At 34.1% G+C, this 20,873-nt stretch overlaps 1 protein-coding gene across 6 annotated transcripts; it reads left to right on the top strand.

The window, feature by feature from the left end:
- Positions 1 to 1,486: 1,486 nt before the first annotated feature.
- LOC110992004 (steroid hormone receptor ERR2) lies at positions 1,487 to 20,861 on the top strand. 6 transcript variants are annotated; one of them, XM_022257624.2, is made up of 9 exons: positions 1,487 to 1,767; positions 2,328 to 2,400; positions 13,703 to 13,831; positions 14,956 to 15,198; positions 16,160 to 16,378; positions 16,524 to 16,709; positions 17,139 to 17,297; positions 17,568 to 17,740; positions 18,272 to 20,861. In XM_022257624.2, exons 3-9 carry the CDS (start codon positions 13,709 to 13,711, stop codon positions 18,432 to 18,434), a joined length of 1,266 nt encoding a protein of 421 aa, XP_022113316.2. In that variant the 5' UTR covers positions 1,487 to 1,767; positions 2,328 to 2,400; positions 13,703 to 13,708; the 3' UTR covers positions 18,435 to 20,861. The 6 variants fall into 6 exon arrangements, with proteins under 6 accessions (XP_022113316.2, XP_045487239.1, XP_022113312.2 ...); XM_045631283.1 differs by lacking the exon at positions 1,487 to 1,767 and adding an exon at positions 2,146 to 2,168; XM_022257623.2 differs by lacking the exons at positions 1,487 to 1,767; positions 2,328 to 2,400 and adding exons at positions 4,374 to 4,505; positions 7,269 to 7,312.
- The last annotated feature ends 12 nt before the right edge of the window (positions 20,862 to 20,873 follow it).

The following is a 20,873-nucleotide window of genomic DNA, read 5'->3' as shown; positions in this document are numbered from 1 at the left end:
ATCAATTGTTTGGCTTTAATCGTAGATAGAGTATAGAACTAGATAACCTTCTAAAATAACAATAATAACTAAAGAGAGAAGACATTAACGTGAAATACTTAAGTGCAAGTGAAACACAGTATCAGCTTTTCTGTCTCTATATGCGTATCGGGTTTTATTTATTTACCACCGAGCCCTTGGTCGGCTTGGTGGTTCCAAACATATTTTTCAGTGCAAACCGACTAAATTGCGAATCATGTTACCAACGTCAGGTAGTTACCACACTTCGTGTCCTTTGTAAATAGTTGGATTATAATATTATTATCTAAATGTATTAATCTTTTCTTTAAATAAAGTATATTTTAATGATACATTTAATTTAAAAGTAATATAAATCTTTCATTTTGCAGAAACTAAAACAACGACAACAAGGTGGAGTCTCTGACTGGGGCAGACTAAACCTAGTCCAATTTAACCCCAAAAACACACAAGTTTGCGCGTTTTCCGCTAAAAAAACACCCTTCGCTACTCCTCTTTTCGAAAACACTCTCCTTAAAGCCACAGCCAGCATTGGAATACTTGGCGTCGACATATCGACGTTCAGTTTCGCGGTCACTTGGAGGGAAAGGCTAAATTAGCCTGCAAAAAGCTTGGTGTGCTCAGCAAGGCGAGACGGTACTTCACTCCGGGCCACCGCTTGCAACTATATAAAGCGCAAATTCGGCCCCACATGGAGTACTGTTCCCACCTTTGGGCGGGAGCTCCCCAGTACCAGCTCCTTCCACTTGACCGTATTCAACGAAGAGCGGTTCGAATCGTTGACGACCAAACTCTCTCCGAGCGGCTGTTCTATAAAAAAAAACAACGAAAGTTTGAAATTCGATAAAATGGAAAAGCGATAGTAAAAAGAGACTGAGACTGCCTCCTATCTCATTTTCTCCCACGTTAAATCTTATGAATTTACGTTTCTGTCTCGTTTTACTGTCGCTTTTTCCGTTGTATCCGGTTTGAAATCACAACGATTTTAAAAAAGTTTCAATTCAAAAATTCTAAAGTGCAATGGTACATTAATACCCGTGATAAAATATAGATAAACATGGATTTCTGGCTGTGTCGCCAACAAACTGTTTTTTTTTTAATTTATTTACTAAGCGATACAAAGTCCTTTGGCACAAGTTTGTCTTGTAAGTATTGCCATTGCAAAGCATTTATTTTAACTATTATTTAATAAATGGTAGAGTAATGTATCCCTATGGAACACCTACGTCTACGTGGAAATAAGAAAAGAGAAGAAATTATATTTTGTACTAACGTTGTTTTTTGTGATTGTTAAAATAATTTTGATATTAATTTAAAAGGTAATTTGCTTCGATTTTTTAAAACATTAATAAGAAAGATAATCCTATCGCCTGTCACAGTCTGACACTACAAAGATTTACATTATCGTTTTAATTTCTGGAAAGTTTAATAGTCTGTGCTTTTGTCCAATGTCTTAATTATCGAAATATAACCCAAAACTTAAATTCAACTCTAAATTGTAATCGTATTTTTCATAACTTATATAAATACACAGTTTCTACGTGGTTTAAGTGAATAAAATAGTAATTTATTGGAGATCAACTAATTTATATTATTAGATTAGCACAACCTATCTCAACACATCTGACATACTTTGCTTACATTTAGTCATATTATAAATAATTATCGTTATAACGCTGTTGTTGCAATATCTTTATAAATAGTTCTTATATGAGTTATTCTATTTGATTCGCTCTATTTGAAGTAACTGTAAGTATAAGCCGTATTTATGTGTATATAGCTGTACACTTACTACATGTTTACATAACAATACAATATGCACAACATTGCTTAATAGTTTAAGACTGTAGATTGCCTTCTTATACCATATTAAACACACATTGAAGCTGAAAGAATGTATGGAATATTCAAGCATTTCATAGGAAGTTCTTCTTCAGAATCATATTGATTTCTCTATAAAATAGTCTATTAAAATAGTCCTTGAATGCACTTATTTGCATAGTTTAACTAATAATTCTAGTTAGAAATACCACACTTCAGTGACTTAGTAAAAATTATATTTCATGGATCAAACTTATTTAATATTAAGTTCATATTTTAAGGAATTTATTATTAAATCTGTTATGGAAGAGCTGGGAAGTCTGAAACAGGTAATTTTTAACTTAAAAGGATTCCCAAATCTTAAAATTAATAAACACATTCTTATTTTTATATTTGAATATTGATATTTATTAGTGTTTAAACTATATTTTAAGGTACCAACAGAAAAATAAAATTATTTAATATTTATTATTTAATTGAAATTTCAGGTATTTTGGCTATAAGCCATGATGATAAATTTCTGGATGCATCAATGTCATATGAAGTTATTGGAAGTTTGAGGTAAGATTTGAATACAGATTTGACAGTTGTATATGATAATAGGTTTTTAGTAATAGTTTTTATTTTTATTTGTCAATAAAATGAATTTCATTATTTATTAAAAAAAATGCTTTCTAAAAGTAACGTAATACTGCCAAGCTGATGAGAGTTAGCTTTTATGTAAGGGCTGTAAAATTAATGTATCCGTGGCATATTGATGTATCATATGAAAAGTGACAAATACCTAGTATAAAAAGTAATTTTCAAAATACATAAATGTTTGACATATTGTATGATGTACAAATCTACTGTACAATGGTACAGTAAGTAATAATGTAAAATGTACATTATTATCAAACTATCCTCATATGTATGATAACTACTGTTTGGACTCTGAAATGAAATGCTTAGTCTATCTATTTCCTTAGCTTCTTCACTATTGTTATTATTATTTTAAGTATGTGTTTTAGATCTCTAAATAACTTATGTTGTTACCAATTGAATACGTAGTTGGAAAATATTCTTAATTGTCAATGTTGTGTTATTGTTTTAGGGGCTCCACTTTATCATAGTGTGTAGGCATCTGTAAATCAAGCTCGCAAATGCTTTACACAACTTATTACCTGAACTGATAGGCAAATTTAAAAATAATACTCTGTTCCACAAACAACTGACACCACAGGGTCCTATTGAGAGAATTGTTTATGTTTTACTTACTTTCTAGCATTGAAAGTTGAGTATACATAGGCAAATATAAAAAAAAATAGTGCTCATGCTTTGAATAGGTAAATTATTTAAAAACATGAAATCTAATAAATTTTTCACAGTATCTTCTTTATTCTCTTTCAATACACAACATAAACTAATTTATGAACTGAACAACAAATTAACTAACATTAATTGTTTAAAAGTTGCATACCAGTTTATCATAAGCATAATGATGAAGAATGAATTGAATTGCATGATGATTTTTTCCAGCATATTAAATGTTGGCAACTTTGAATAAATATGACGTTGTTAGCATAAAGTCCAAATAAAATTGATAACTTTTAAGTACTTACTTATGATAGAACTTCCTATTATAGGAAAACATTCATAGATGCATTTTACTGGGATCATTATTAATGAGCTTAGTAAAATGTAATAAAAAGATCAGTCCTGGGGAGCATTGTTACTCCAGGTGAATGCACCATTCAGCATCTTTAAATTGCCTTACCTGGTCGGCCAAAATTACGTTTGACAAGAAGCTAGGCTTGTGGCTTCCTTCAATTTCTGTTCAGACATCAGAGTCTTAGATCCTGTCATCCAAGCCGCACCTCAATATCCCTGTTGCTTTCTCTGTTCCGAGTTCCCATCTTCCGGATTGGTGAGTCTCTAACTTTCAATAACTTTTTGTGTGAGACTGCTTACTTATACCCGCGAATTATAAAGATAAAAGAAAAAGATTATTTACATTATTAGCACTATAAAATTAAACCAAAAAAACCTTATTGCGAATTGTATTGATCAATAGCCTTCTGTGCCTCATCGCGGAAGTAATGGCAGACAAGAGTGTTCTCTAATGTGTTATATAAGATAAGAACTATTCATTTATATTTCCTCATGAGAAAAAACAAACTATAAATAATAATCGGACGCCATTCAGCGCATGCAAATGTGACAATGTTAATTTCGACGATGTAAATAAGCGCGCCTTCAGTGATGTAATATTATACAATGAAAATGAGAGTTGCACTGCGCCGCGAAAATATTCTTTATGCTGCACTTCGTATTCGGTTCCATTCAGCTGCGGTGGCCGTGACAGTGCGCGACGGGCGCGGGGCGGGCTACGGCAAAACTGGGTCGCTCGCGATGTGTTGACAAGTTCAAGGCCACGCCGGGGGAGGGGGCTTCCGATCGTCCATAGATGGCGTTGTATGATTCGAAAAATTTTGCGAGCGGGGTAGAGGTGGGGTGCAGGGGACAGACAGCGGGAACGAATTTTCGGTGCAACATACGACAACGCTGCACTCGCGTGTCGAACGTCGCGACGCTTAGTTGTTAGCTAGACGTTTCAGATCTAGACTTACACTCAACCGATCCGGGGTTAGTAAGCCGACATGGACTGGATGGAAATGGATGATGTGGTGCGTAAAAGTTTAATTTTTATAGGCATATTTATACGGATAAAGCTTGCTCTATTTTAAATCAGCCAGACTTGACCTTACTTAACAAAAATCTTATAACATATATTTTTCAAAATCTTGCAATTTTTAAATTATTTTGGTTTTTAAAATTAATTTTTATAAATGGTGAGCTAATAAATGTATGTATTTAGACCGATATATATTTATAGACCGGTCTAATTCTTATCATGTGACCTCGATATTAGCACATTAATTTTCAAGACTTTACTTAGGTAGGTACTTTATTTTTCATAATGGGTATAAATGGGTAGGTTGTCTCTTAAGCTTTCTTTAGATTACGATTGAAAAATTACGTATTGAGCTACTACTATGTAACAGACATAAAGCATTCATTTAGTACTCGCAAGTGGTTAACAATCGTCCGATTGAGTTGTCAAAAATTACCTTCAAATCCTGTTTTCTATTCTTATACACGGGTCGGTGCGGAAGTTCTTTCGAGGGACCTATTCTTTGCATATCCGATGCGGCGTGTAATAAGTAATTTAAGACAGAAATCATAATTTGCAATGGCAAAAGAATATACAGAATAATATTAAAATACAGGATCAATGTTTAAAAGGCATAACGCGTTCCCGACCTACCTCAACGCTTCGCGATCGATCCGCCCGCCGTTACTTCGTCTAGCAAAGCCTAATGGTCGGACCGTTTTACAGTACATTACACGGAAAACCGTCGGTATCTGTTTGGCCTTCCTATTAAATGACGTCATGCTAGACGACTATAACACATCCACGTAAATTATATTTTTGTTTCTAGTTCCCCACATTTATATTTGAAATTGATATGCGAACCTCAGCATGAAAATACTACGTAAATTATTATTTTTTATGCTTGTTCGTAATGGAGTAATATTTTAAGGTAATATTATTCGTGAAATGTAATCTTTCGCTCATTTATATGTTGTCTACCCTATGATAGAAAGGGATACATTAGTATTTGTAAAAACAGCATAATTTCCATTTAGATAATTAATAAAGCGCTCCGACTGCTTTTTGAAAGCGGCCCTATTTAATAATATAATATGCAATATTTTTTAAATTGTTATGTTATTAACTACCTGCTAGCCATTGAAATATTTCACTATGATGGTATAAAAAACAATAAAGTATAGTGTAAAGTAAGTTTTCTTTCATATCTAATCTGATTTGTAGCTGCATTTTATGATAGTGAATTTTGCTAACCTTGACTGCCTTGTACAATCTTAAAAAAAAATATGTAAATTTTAGCGTTATGTAATATCCTAACTAATCGCAAAGCGCTGACTTAATAATATACCTATGTCGAAACACAGACATATTTGACCTAGGAACATAAAAATATCATATATATATGTATGATTTAATTTAAATGTTTGTTTGACGACATTTTAAAAACTCTATTTACATCTATCGTTATTAATATGTTTATGGCAATAGATATCTTTGTCACGATTTAGTGTGGTATACACTACGCAGACAACATACAACGTTCAGTACCTATATGAACAAGCCTCCAGGTTTCTAGTTCTGAGTATCGAAGGCCAGACGACATTCGACTAAATACAAAAAACAGTCTAGCCTTACATTGTTTGGTTCGGGAATTGAGACGAAAGCAGCGCGACCTCTTTTGTTTAATATAGGTTTAATAGGGGTACTTAATTGATTTTAATTCTCGATCTTGAAAAATAAGTCTACCAAAATTTAATGGGGAAAACCAAAACTATTATTTTTATTTTTGCTAAAGAAAATGAATTGGAGTAAGCAAGCAGTTATCTTCAACATAGATATTAAAAGGGTCACGAGATTATATAACTTTGGTCATGGTCTTAAAGATATAAACAGTTATTTAAATGTAACACTTCCGCACAAATACATTTATTACATCAAGGACCTAATTGTGATGCTTTTTCTCCTAAATTTAAAATATAATTTTAAAGGTCTATCGTTTAATAATGAAAAACAGTACATTTTTAATTATAGTCTTCCTAAAAAGTCCTCATTACATACTCAGTGAAATAAAATATGATGGCTGGAATGCTATCGGTGATTGAATAATGTCTGCGAAATCATATTATAATTGAGACTTAAAATATAAGTAAAAAGAGGGGAGTCGGAGCGGGAAATTTGGCAGTTGGCCTTGACAGTGAACTGGCGGCGCACACTAACGAGACCTTTTGTGTATTACTGACCCACACATGTTAGACGTCGTTGTTCCACGAACGGCTTCTCCCACACAACGATATTCCTTTAGGGATGTGGCATTACGATATACCAAGACTAGAATGTCGACATTTATGTAACATTGACACTATACATTATTTACCGATGATATAGGTATTTTTTCCATGTTTAAAAAAATATCAGTTTAGAATTACATATATACTTATATATAATATAAACTTCATATAGAACTACATATGTATATGAAGATTATATTAGTTCAAATGATTAAATATACATTTTGATCTATAAAAGGTGTTTTAGGATCATTTCTATTACGCAGTAATTCTGCACCATTGATCACAGATATATACTTATGCCATTTATTTTCTATTGAAAGGATATATAATAGAAAAATTTGAATCTAGTAATAGTAATCTGCCAACCCTATGTCCAAAACGCGAGGTTATCGTCTGTTCGCCGCCTCGTGGCCGCGTGCCTGCCCTAACACAACGTACACATAGGCAGCCTAGGCTTCGTCGATAACTAAATATTCGTTTTCAAGGTTCTTTGCTGTATGTGTTCAAGGCGTCGGCGCTCAACACAAAGGTAAACTGTTCTCTTTTTATGCTCCGGTTTCGATTAAAATACCTATACACATAGTTCTTACATTATATTTCAAGAATACGCTGGTGATTGCATTTTATGTAATTCAATGTCCAAAGTTTTTGGTAAATGTAATTTATACAGCTTGCGAATTTTGGATATTTTTGCTAGATTTGTATCGTACAATGATTATTAAATTTTAAGGTAATTTTAATCTTGGTAAAATAAGATGCAATTAAATTACTCATCGATTGTTACTTAAATACCTATCTTCTTACGTTTCCTTGGTTTTAGTTTGTTTAAAGTACAAGTAATAATTTTATATATAGTAATTAAATAGACACCAATAATAGTCCTTGCTCCTGACTTTGTATTAATTTAATATATTCTATTAAATAGTTACGTATTAACGTATTTTATCATAATAAGTTTTTTATTTCAAATAAATAAAGATAGAATTCATATTTAGTTCCCTAATGCTACGAAGGTAAATAGCACGGACCAATCGTAGGCTCCGAATATTGCGCTCGGCGTCGGAAAATATGTCCGTGTACAGTCATTCGTTGTTGCACTTCGAAGGGATATTTATAAATTGTTAATTCGTTCGTTGAAAGGACCAATCTGAAAGGCGGTGAGCACGTGTTATTTGTTGGGCGGCGCGTGAGCTGGTGGGGTGAGGCGTGACTTGCGTATACGCAGTGCGTACGCGGTGCGTAACTGTCGCTATGTTTGTTTACATCGTGCTTTTAGTACAACCAGTATGTTGATTGGAAATATCGAGTAAAACGGCCAAGGTACCAAATTAGTTTAAAAGGAATGCAGTGTTGTTAGAAAATGTGCAATACACGGATGATAAATGTGAGTCGGAACCTAAAATAATTCAACGTCTCTAAATAAAACGATTGCTAATATTATTTTGAATTTGGGATAATAATTTAAATTCCACGAGTCGCAAAAACTATACGTATGATTAATTATAATACCTGTTCATTGTTAATTAGATTTGCAGGTTGAAAGGTTGTCTCTAAGGTTATTTGAATTCGGTTATTTACTTTACATAAATAAAATGAATACAAATTTTAATTTTAAAATAACGACTTATTTAAAGAGAACATTTCTATAAATACATGTTTGCATGACTTACCTACATCCTAACAGTAAATACATTATTCTATATAATATAAGTAACAACATTATAGGTCAACAAATATGCAGTAGGTACAATTTCCGTTAAGCGAAGTGAGTTATTGTCTCCGAAGCGACAAGCGCTTGCATACCTACTTGCTGTAACACTTTCATTGACCCTTCAGTTACGCAATGGTACTACGTAATCATTTTACCGTATTAACTGTAAACCCACGTGGATTTTCTTATATTGTCGCATTTTGTTATGTTGTTGATTGTCAATTATATTTGTTATTTAACAATGTAGGTTCTATGATACCCACGCTCATATTATACCCATCCTACAATTCTGCTGTAAATTCAAATTTGGCACACAAATATTTTTTCTAGGGCCTGTTGAACAAAATTAGTTTTGGGATAGAAAGAAGGCGTAGTTTTCCGCGGCGCAGGCCTTGGTATAGGTCGGGTGCGATGTCATTAACCGCGCAATGTCACCCGGCGATCCGCTCTACTCCTCACCCCCCAGTTCGCGTCTGCGTGATTCAACCGAAAATTTGGAACAATACGTCTATAGAGCGGCGTTCGATTTAAGACTTTGTTTTGGCTTCTATAGATTTTTCGTAAAAAATCATGTTAAGTTTATGTTATTATTCTATTTAATACTAGGTAGTACTCCTCCAAATTTTCTCTTTCTTTTATTTAGTAGTTTACCTGTTGAAATTATTCGACACCATACTAAGAAACAATTTTAGCATGACTTTCGTGCTTCACGCACGTTTTTGAGAAATGTAGTTAAGTGGACAATTTGGAAGAGATTGACGTAGGTCCTAGTATAGTTACTAAGTTTGGTGTTTTGGTGTGTCCGCGTGGTGATATTGGGCGATGTCGGTCGTTGACACCGCGCTATCTGAATTATTTAGCCCCGACTCAATGTCGGCACAATGTCGAATCGCTAGAGTTCACAGACCGGTGCGGGCCTTACCGACCGACTTGATCTAGCTCAATTTTATCGCTCACTACTCAGGATTTTTGTCATAGATAATTACAGATAAGATTATATCGTGGAAGATTATTTGACTCTGTAAAATATTAATGAATAGAGGACAAACTGGCTGGAAAATTTTTTGGCACATCATCTCCACCTGACACAGTATTATAATTTAATTTGGAACCTGTTTTTCTTTTAATTTGTTTATTTGGATTCTTTAAATGTGTAACTAACAAGTCTAGTCGGCTCTTCTTGGCAGAACCTACTATCGATGGCAACTAAACAATTTACAACTCAAAATTGCTTTGCAAAAAGTTTTTGAATATAAGCACATGTAAGTTTGGACTGCGTACTTTTATTTTTCGCTATTTCTGAAAAGTTACGTCATGTTAATTATAACCCAAATTTTAAAATGTGTAAATTTTTCTGTTATCCACATTTCGACATGTGATCATAGTCGTAGCGCAACATACCAAAACGTATCTAAATCACCTTCTCGCTTTAAGCACATCGCATCTTCTTACGTTATCTAGACATGAACTTATATAAGGCCTTTTTGAAATTATTTAAAGGTCAAAAATGATTATTTACCGTTAGCAAATATCCCGCAGTCGGTTTGTGGGCTGCGACCATTCTGCGACAGTGGGTCGGCTTGGCGGCGCACGGAAACCACACCACGGTCAAGGCCGCCGTCTAGACACCCCCTTCTACCCTCCGCTCCTTCGCCGCCTTCGCACCCCACCCTTAGCCGAATCTCCCCTTTATTTTTATATCGCCAGCCCTCGGCGTCGAATTTTGCCTGGGTTTCGGTTTGTAGGTTTATAGACCTGACCTACACATATTGAATGCTTGGTTATCTAACGCCAATTAGCTAGGCGCGAATTACTGAGAACGTCAGCTTATAGTGTTAATATAAAAAAAATCGCTCACGTTCAAATATTCTCTTTAGTCTAGACTTCAGTATGGCCTTCAGGTAGACATTGATATATTATTATGCAGACCTATAATTAAGTTCACTTTTGGAGGTTAGGTCTGACAATTTGATGGCTGATGTAGTGGTACAAGTTTGAAGTTTTAGTGTTTTATTACTCATCATCTCAATAAAGAAACTTGCTTTTGTGTTAAAAATATCTAGTAGGTACAGTAGATGTGGGTCGTAATTAATGTATGAACAAGAATAACATTCTTCCTGAGAACGCAGTTTCTGTGATTTGGCTCTGGTAATTGTTTTGTTTGTGTCACTAGCTTTTTTTATTTTGAATGAAAATTCGAATGTTGAATATTTTCACTACTTTTCAAATTAGTCAAACATCGTCAATAGGTATTACTATTTTTAGGCACGTCTGAAGTATTTGTTATTTACAACCTAGGTGCTAATAGAATTTTCTATCTCTCAGTCTATCCTAAATCCATAATAGCCGTACGTGGTCAGATCACTGATTTGACTGTTACCAATAGAGATCGAATGTGCAACTTGTTGCTAAGAAATTATAGTTGCGAACCGATTGAACGTAGAGAACAGCCGGCTGTCTGTGAATAGCTAATGAACTGACCTTGGTCAATACCGGGACCACACGCAAATGTGCCGGTTTTAAATTTTTTGCTTAAATAACGTGCCAATCAAACGCAATCGTTGCACTAGTTTCGAGAATAGCTTAGGTGGAATAGTGTCTGTTTTAAAATGTAATTTGAGTAGTTTTAAAATTGGGTCAATAGTTTCTGATGTATTTGTAATAAAGCTGCCATTCAAATTGATTATCCAATTTTTAAGCGTAAAAAATTATCTGTCTGCCATTTGTTTTAAAGTGTAAATGAGGTATAACCTATAGAAGTATTAAATATTTTTCTGGTAAATTTCGTCGAAACACCAATTAAATTATTAATACGAAGTTAGTTTTGTCCCAGGATTTTATGCTCCTCTTAAAAGAATTTACATTCTGTGGCAGACTTTGAACGACCTGGATGTTTTTTAGGCCCGTCCATCCGAGTATAGTAAGGATATTTTAAGACTTAAGGAACTCAAGAAGATTCTTTGTTGTACTTTCGACTGCATAATGTTGTTATAGAAAAGTAATATTATCGGTACATGTTGAGTCTCGTTATTATTTATAAAGGAGAATTTAGTTAAATAAAAATTAGTCTACTATTAAATAACACAAAAAGAATTACTGTATAGATGCGAGACGAGAAATTTGATTTGTAAACAGTATAAAATCTTATATATTTTGCAATAACAACCACAAAAGGTCTGTCTAAATCAATTTGTCAAAAGTTGCAGCGTAGCAAATTACAGCATACAAAAAGTATAACCTGTCGGTTCCGTAATTAGCAATTATGTTCCCAGAATATAACTTTAATATTTATAAAGGTGTTTTGATTTCTTTTTCAAAGTTTGGGCTTCATGTAATATACTTACAAGTCCATAAGGACGTATGTCAATATTCACTATATTATTTTAAGTCTTCGTATGCAATGGCTCTCAGATCTCGTTAGCAAACAAGGCAAAATGGCTACCAGACTGTAACTGTATGCTAATTTTTTGCCTACATTTTGCCTCATTACTATCAAGAAAGAAATACGATAAGGCATGGAAAAATACAGCGAGCACGTTGAAAATGTCACATAATCATAATGTTGAGGTAGGTTTAGGATTGTTATAAATATGCTGATATTTTTCTATCAATCTTTGTATTTACGTCATATTTCTTTTGATAAAACAAAGATTAAAGCAAAGTATTATTAGAATGACTTTATTTTGCGTTACCATGGTATTTATAGCATACTAGCTACATTATGCTTGTTATGTTGATGTTTTATAACACAAAGTAAACATAGCATCTTTATCTGGTTATGGAGTTGTTAATAAGAGACTACGAATATGTATGAATATGTTGTATTTATTATCGAAATGTACGTGGCCCTGGACTGATAAGTGTTTTAGTTGTTCACTGGTATTTGGCTGGCAAAAAGTAGCCCAGGCGGGTGGCCTTGAATATAATCGCGTAAGCATGCGATTTTCGGCGTTGTGGCACGAATAGATATTCATAATAACAACTGCGCCAGTTCATCGACCGTGCGCCCGTGGAGTCACCTTCGATACGCGTAGATAAATGGCAATTCGGCTGCGTCCTCCAAACCGCTATCTGCTTGCGGCCTCACTTTCGGATGTTAGGGTAGGCGTAGCACGTTGTCACGGTAATCGGGCGACTTGTTAAGGTAGTCCTAACGTGTTACGTTGCATCAATCTAATTTACGTAACACTATATTGTCCTGACTTATTTGTTACTTTCAAATTACAAGTACATATTTAAAATCTTTTACTCATTAATAACTAAATAACTAATAAATATTTAAAACATTTATCTAAAAATTTCCGTAATATTCAACGTGTAATTACAGTAACAAAGGAGGCGATGTGATACATTATGGTGATACAAACTAACACATCTTCCTTTCTTACAAGTAGAAAGTTGTAGGCAATGTCGTTGTATTTTGAACATAGAGAATATCTGAATAGGTGAAAATAATGTAAAGGGTTCATTCCAGCGTAAATATCTTATTAGTAATATCGTAATACCTTTTATCAGGCTGTGCTTCTTTTGCCTACAGTCAGATTTCAATGTTAGCTATTTTTTATCTTATTGGTTGCGTCACGAAAATTTTTATCACCCGGCAAAGTCATTAGGCCGATGAACTTGCATCCTTGGCTTGTCCAAGATAATAATTTTATTTTTGACTTTCGATATAAAAACATATTACATAGTTGAGTATTGCAAAATGCAGCCTTCATTTTATGTTTTCATAATGTATTTTTAGATTTTAAAAGATTAACTTTTTTACTGTTTTTAAACGCGGTGATCACTGACGTGCTGTTAAATGTATAAGTATATTTACAAAGTTAATTTTCTGAGTGTTGGACATGTGTAAATTAGCTTATTGGTAGCATTTATTATCGAGGGCAAAAGTTATCGGAACGAGCGAATTATATTCTAAACATATTTAAATTATATATTTACGAAATATTTTGTAATTAAAATATATAGGTTAGTTACTATTGTGTATTTTAATACGGGCTGGTTTTAGTCATAAGGTACCTAAGAAATAACTTTCCTAGTTTCCTAAATGTCGCAGTCGTTATCAGTCAAGTTTCTTTTTAAATCTCGAAGAAACATTGACATAGTTAGAATGTGTAACCCGTTTGATACATAATTATAATACTGACACCGATTATTATCTTTATTTTTTTAAAACATAATTAAGATTAAGATGTGAAATTTCAGGTGCAGATGATGTCTGCGGTAAGCGGTCAAGAAGCAATAATCCGCCGTGTGAAGCAAGAAGTGGAGCCCCCGCCGCACTATTCCCCGCCTGACCAATTGAGGCAGATGCCGCTGATGCAGCCCTGTGATGTAAGTTGCGATGTAGTAATGATATTATAAAATGTACTATGTAACCACATCTGTGGTACGTACCACATTAATACACATTTGTGACTTATTGCTTTATTATTTCTAAATATGCAAATAAATGTCAGTTATCTGTGCTTTAGCTATTAGCACTTGGTCTTAAACCTCTAATGTGTTGATGCTAGGCATCAATGGGTTAAAGTATGTTTTTGGAGTAAGTACCTATTTTTTTAATTCGGGTACTCTCTGGTTGTTGAGAACTCGACGCTTGTGCAATGGTTTAAAAGCGTGGGACAGGCGGCATTCGCTATCCACGTCTGACAAATGATGTTATGCGTTAAATCTCATTCCCTCTACCTTAAATATTTACCATCGTTAACAGCAGGCAACCCTTATTTGCGGCCATATACGATAATTAATGGAAAAAAATAGCTTCAATTTGATATATAGTTAAAAAAAATTACGTTATGAACGAATAAATGTATCGAAATCATACTTGTTTACGCCTGGCTGCGAATAAGTTCGGCAATATACATAAAATCCTAATGTAAAGTTCCGTCATTTAGATATTATTTTATTTAAATAACAAGTGAACGAAATGTTTTCCCAAAAATCAATTTAAAATAATTTCCGTAAAAATTGTAGCGGCCAAATTTTGATAGGCAACTTGGTAGATATACATTCTTCTAATTATAAATATACTCCTAATTTTTAGCAAATAACGGATGAGCGCACTAATCCTGCATCCGGATTTTAGACCATTCATTATATTTGACGCTTAACGTTCGGTTATGAATAAGTAGGTTAGATGGCAAATATATTAAGTAAATTTATAACTACGCAACGGTTTTATTGATAAGAAAAGTATCGTTTAATCCATCTAGCCTGAAGTTTCTAATATACAAAATATAATTTTACTTATTTCCTTGAAAATTGCGTTATGTAGATTACATTGTATCTTTTATATTCTGCTCCTCTGCAGAAAAGGGGGATAAGACGAAATAAAATGTCTTTAATTGTTAACAAAAGAAATGTTAACCATTCTATTACTAGATATGGGTTGTACGTAATCTTGTTTAACAATAGATATACACACATAGACATCTCAGTAATGTATACCTTCACAGCTGGACTTAGAGCCAAAAGAGGAGTTAAAGTTCTGCGTATCTCCCGGTTCTGGAAGTTTAGTCGGAAACACCAGCCCTGAGCAGCAGCATTGCTCATCGACAACTGCTGCAGCTTCCAGCGGAGCAAGGGATGATGATGCACCACGTAGAGTCTGTCTGGTCTGCGGGGACGTTGCATCGGGTTTTCACTATGGCGTCGCCAGCTGCGAAGCGTGCAAAGCCTTTTTCAAAAGGACTATTCAGGTTCGTATGAATATTTTTATTAGATTTAGTATCGACTCTTAGCCAGGTGGTGTTTTTTTAAAGGCTTGGAGATTTACAATCTGAATCATATTTAATAACAACGCTTCCACGATTTTAAACGGTTGTCAATATTTGAATTACGATTAATAATTTGCGGTCACAATAATTTTTTTTCCTTACTTCTCCAAACAACTTGTATCTAGTAAAAATACAACAGACATTTTTACATACGACGCTGCCGTTTTGAGTTACGCTTTTGTGCGAGAAAGGAAATGTCGTAATAGTAGAAGACAAAATACCCTGGCCCATATCACCTACCCTGTCCTATAGACCTTGTGACCCTGCCATTCGATTTGTCTTCGTGACCGAAATTGGTTATGTAATTCGAGTTTGCGCCGGTGCCGATCATGTAGGCACCGTATTAAGGGAGCGTTTAAGAATTACGTCATACAATTTTTGGAGAATCCTCCCTCTCCCCATGTCACGCGCCGTAACGTTTCTGTACCCAATAGTATAACGTTTCGTTACCACCCAGTGACTCATTAAGCTCCAGAAGTGCATTTTATTCTGAAGAGATTTTATTTGATAAGAACGTACATCATAAATATATATTCCATATAAAAAGTAGTCGTCATACATTCAACACAAATTGATTGACTAGCTTGTTATGACAGGTTATCTTGTTGCCGGTTCTCTTTCCGTGCAGACTCAAACTTAATATTATATTATGGCACTTCAAATTATTCTGTAATAATTCTGTCTAATATATAAATAACACTAATGTACGTTTGATCTAAAACTATTGTCCGTTGCAAAGTATACTGTAATTCAAACAATAAAGCTATAAGATCTAAGTCGGATATTAAAATATGCGTGTATCAACTTTTACTTGTCTGAATTACTTCAAAAGCGTGCTTTTATCGATAAATCAATCTAAAGCTTGAAATTTTCGACATTATAGGGAAATATAGAATACACATGTCCGGCGGCGAACGAGTGCGAAATAAACAAACGCAGACGGAAGGCGTGTCAAGCGTGCCGGTTCCGCAAATGTCTGCGCACGGGCATGTTACGGGAGGGCGTCAGGTTGGATCGAGTTCGCGGAGGGAGGCAGAAGTACCGGCGTGGACCTGACCAGCCTACTCCAAATCAACCCAGGCCACAACTTGATGATATCAAGGTATTATAAATTGTTTAGTTTCCTACATTGTTTATCTATAATATAATATTTCTTGCCTGAGACAAAATATCTTAATAGCGGCATTAAAAACGTGCAATGTAGCACTATATATTTTAAAGCTACAAAAGTTAATTTGTTTTTTTAGGTATTAGAAGCGCTCATATCATACGAGCCGGAGTTGTATGCATCGGCGCCGCAATCCGCGGCCGTGACGGATCCAGCAGCGCGATCGTTGGCTGTGCTTGCAGACTTGTACGACAGAGAATTAGTAGGCGTCATCGGCTGGGCCAAACAAATACCCGGATTCACTGAACTTACCCTCAATGATCAGGTACACTCGTCTATTCATTATTAGTTTTAAGATTAAGAGATAGATTAAGTGAAGCTCATCAATTATTCCAGCTCGTATTGAGTGGGCATCTACTTCATCAACTCATCATAGTTTAGTTATAATAATTGTTAGTATATAAATAATTTAGTTATAAAAAAATATTGCAGACAAGATTAGACCAACAATTTTGTCAGTAAAAAGAAAACTGTCAGTAAATGGAAATACGGAAAAATTAAATTGTTTTTTACTATAAATAATATACAGTACATGAATAAAATAAATTTAAAATAAACAAATTCCGTTTGTACGAAGTAACATAATAATTGTTGTAAATGATCTGATCTAAGTAAAGCAATAGACTTAGCAAGGGTTTTTTTTATTATTTATTTGTATTTTCGAATATTCTACCTCTTCCGTTATATTTTACAGATGCGGCTGCTACAAAGCACGTGGGCGGAGATGCTCAGTTTAATGTTGGCATATAGGTCTATGTCGAGTGGGAGCGCCTTGCGTCTGCGTTTTGCTAACGATTTCACGCTCGATGAGCAACAGGCGAGGGAAATTGGTGCACACGATCTCTTCTTACAGGTATTTTAATTTCAGTACATTATAATGGATACCAAATAATTTTTTGAATTCTATTTTATCAAGTTTGTAATTTTAGATGGTTCTGTGGCAACAATTTAATAACTATTTTGCACCATTGTCAAAATCACAAATTTCGATTTATATTTTGTGTATTTCATATTGTTTACGAAACTTTTTGTGATTCTATTTTTCACTGAGATCACTTTCATAGGTATACTAATATGCTGTATTGAAACACCTATTATAATAAAATATGAATTTATTTTTCAGATATCGGGCGTAGTGCGTCGCCTAGAGCGTGCGTCTGCGCAGCGTGAGGAGTGTTACTTGCTAAAGGCGTTAGCTTTGGCCAACAGCGAGGCGCGTCTCGACGAACACGCGGCTTTGCGTCGCTTCCGAGATTCCATACTTGCCGCCCTCAACGATGCCGTCTCGGCCCTCAGGTGAATGTTTTTTCTTTACAATTAATATACAATAATTTTATCAATTTGCTTGTATACAAAAAACACGCTTAATTATTTCATACCTTAGTTGATTTTCTTACAAAATCCCGTTTCTAAATGTGAATTGTAAAATACTGAAACGTTAACCAACATAAACAGTAAATTAAAAAACTACTTTTATGTGCATTTGTCACGCTCATAAACGAGACTGCTATGGTTACATTTATAAACACCACAGCGGTTTTCTAATGTAACATATTATGGTTTTATTATAATATTCTGTAAAATAAAGAAATTAATAAAACAACTCGTGTTGCTTTCCTTCCATGGGAAGTTCCGAACCGTCCAATCAAACGTAGTCTTGTGCTACGCCGTTCAGGCCCGCATTGCTGTGTTGAATCAGACAGAACATTTAGTTTTATATGTTGGATGTGAATTTACCAAGTACCGATTATAAGAAAACCTAACAAAATTATTTATATTTTTGTATGTAGAATAATTATATTTGATAAATTAAATATCAATTTCTAGGCCCTGCGATGCAAACGGCGCCTTACAGCAGTTATTGCTCGTGCTCCCAGCCTTACGTCTCGCAGACGTAGCGGTTAGACGCTTTTGGACGGCCGTACATCGCGATCGACGCACGCCTATGAACAAACTCTTCATTGAAATGCTCGAGGCGTGCCTGCGGTAGGTTGGATTTAGAAAATCTTGGTGGTGCAGGCTCACTTTCCAGTTTTAAACAGGTAGTGGATGGTAGGAATAGAGGATTGCGAGGTTGTCGAAACAGTGCGGGGCTTGCCAGTCAAGCGAAGACACGTAACATTGTATGGGGCTGTATTTTACCGATAGATTTTCTTATGAAGCAAAATTTATTTTAATGATCTCAAGCTTATCGTGTCTCGATGGCGTTACATTTATCACATTGTGTATTACGATCATTTAAGCCATACAATGAGTCGTGTCGAGTTTTTTTTAAGAATTTCTGTATATAATGTCTGGTTTGTGGAGACGCGATGTGTAGCATTTAACGCTTTGTATCATAATCCGAGAACAATGTTAAACTTGTAATGTAATATTCAACTTTAGTGTGATGTGCGAATTGGGAATGAGAATAAATACCAGATGAGAGAGTTTTAGTATCACTTCAAATGTTGTATATGTCGCATAAAGTAGTTAAATCTGTGAGCTAATTGAATGTCTAAACATTTAATTAAAAATCGATATTCAATTGAGTAGCTATAGTTTCGTCAGACAAGTGATTGAACAAAACGTTTATCGAGTTTCCTAAAGGTTTCTAGGCAACAAGACTAACCAATACAAAACACGTAATATCCAAGCTCTCAGAGTCGACGTGTCTACCATTTCACCAAAGACCAGAATTTGAAACAAAAAACCCCCATCCCATAACAAACGTCTGTCAAAAGAAAGATTAAAGTTGTTGTCGTGTCCGCCATCTTGTACATTACATTATTAATCAAAACGCTGGCTATTATATATTTAATTACTTTACTGCAACATTTATATTATGTCCGTTTGTCCGATCATAATGAAACCTTTGGTTTAGCTTACGTTTAACTTTCACTCTTGGTATATTATGGCTGTGAAAGGATCGTCAGAAACAATAAAGTTCAACATAAGTTGATAATATCGCGTCCCCACACCGTAAATGTACAAAATGAACGAATGTAGTACAAAACTTGTTACTATTTTTGTATAATATTAAAATATACGTAGTTTTTTAGTATTGTGCGAGGTTGAGATTAATGGTCGAGTATAAGAATCAGTGTTGTTAGTTTTAATTGTTATTTTTTTTCTGTAATTGTTTCCTTTTCATATTGCAGATGGTTGGTTTTATAAGTTTACGCCTGTTTCTTTCCTTATAGACGTACGTTAAGGAACTTCGTGTTAAATTTAAAGAGCATTTACCTTTAGTACTAGACTTCTTTGCTCGACCAATGTGAAATACAATTCTCTGACTTATCAGTCTGATTTCAATGTTTGCATAGATTATATCACCAAGTGATCACTGATTTATTGTCTATACGCCACCCTTTAGACTGCTCTGAAAACTCACCTAGTCCAGAAAAATATTGATACGTTGTATTCAGACATTTGCTGTTATAAATTTTGATTAAAATTTATACAGTTACAATTTTATTTATGAATGAAGGGAATAATAAACGTAGTAACAAATATTTTGCTTAGTCGTGCTCGTTTTTTATATAAATATCTTATGTCCCGTGAAAGTTTCCAGAGTAGTCTTCTTATATATATTTTATACACTTATTGTTAAAGATTTATTTAATAAAGTACCTATTTATACAGCTGTTCCACATATATTTCCCCATGTACATGCCATAATAAATTTTTATATAACTCTTAATATCTATAAACGTTAAATGTACATATGAATGTTATATTAACAGTGGAACAGTATTATTATATAAAATACCTCAGCTATCTGTTACCATAGACAAATGTCAGGACCATAGAAGTTTACCGCGAATCGACGAAATGGGATCTGAGTTTCGCTTTATTTAGTTAAGGGTTATTTTCTTGAGAAAAGTTGGTTAATTGTGTCTTTTTATAATGCATACTTTTATGTGTACTATGTGTAAAGGGACAATATAAGAAATGTTGCTACTTACAAATCAATAACCAACTCACAGTAACATTTATCAAATAGTTCCGCCATTAGGGCGATTTGAAAACTTTAATTTCTCCTTTTAGGATGTGGATTATTTGTGAAATAATTTTAAGTCTTTATTAATAATCAGGCAGATATAAGATGCTGTGTTATTCAATACAAAATCTAATGCACCTCTATTGTTTCTGGTATTATTTAATTTAATACAGCCGTTAAAACAAAGTTTTTCGGTTTGAATTCCCAGTGTCTTTTAGTTAATTGCCTAGTTAAGAATGATGTATTACATGTTGGAGCGATGTAGGCGGGTGTGATATTTGTACAAATAATGAGTTGTGCCAGAGTAGATTAATTTCACTGTACGTTAAAAATTACTTTTAAAGAGTCGTTTAAACGATGCAATATTTCAGAATGAATTTACAATTATTATTATTTCGGGTCTGAAAAATTATGTGGAATAAATTATTAATTCACTCTGATGTTTTT

The sequence above is a fragment of the Pieris rapae genome, chromosome 1 (genome assembly GCF_905147795.1).
Source record: "Pieris rapae chromosome 1, ilPieRapa1.1, whole genome shotgun sequence".
Lineage (NCBI taxonomy): Eukaryota > Metazoa > Arthropoda > Insecta > Lepidoptera > Pieridae > Pieris > Pieris rapae.
This window is presented reverse-complemented; position numbering and strand designations above follow the sequence as displayed.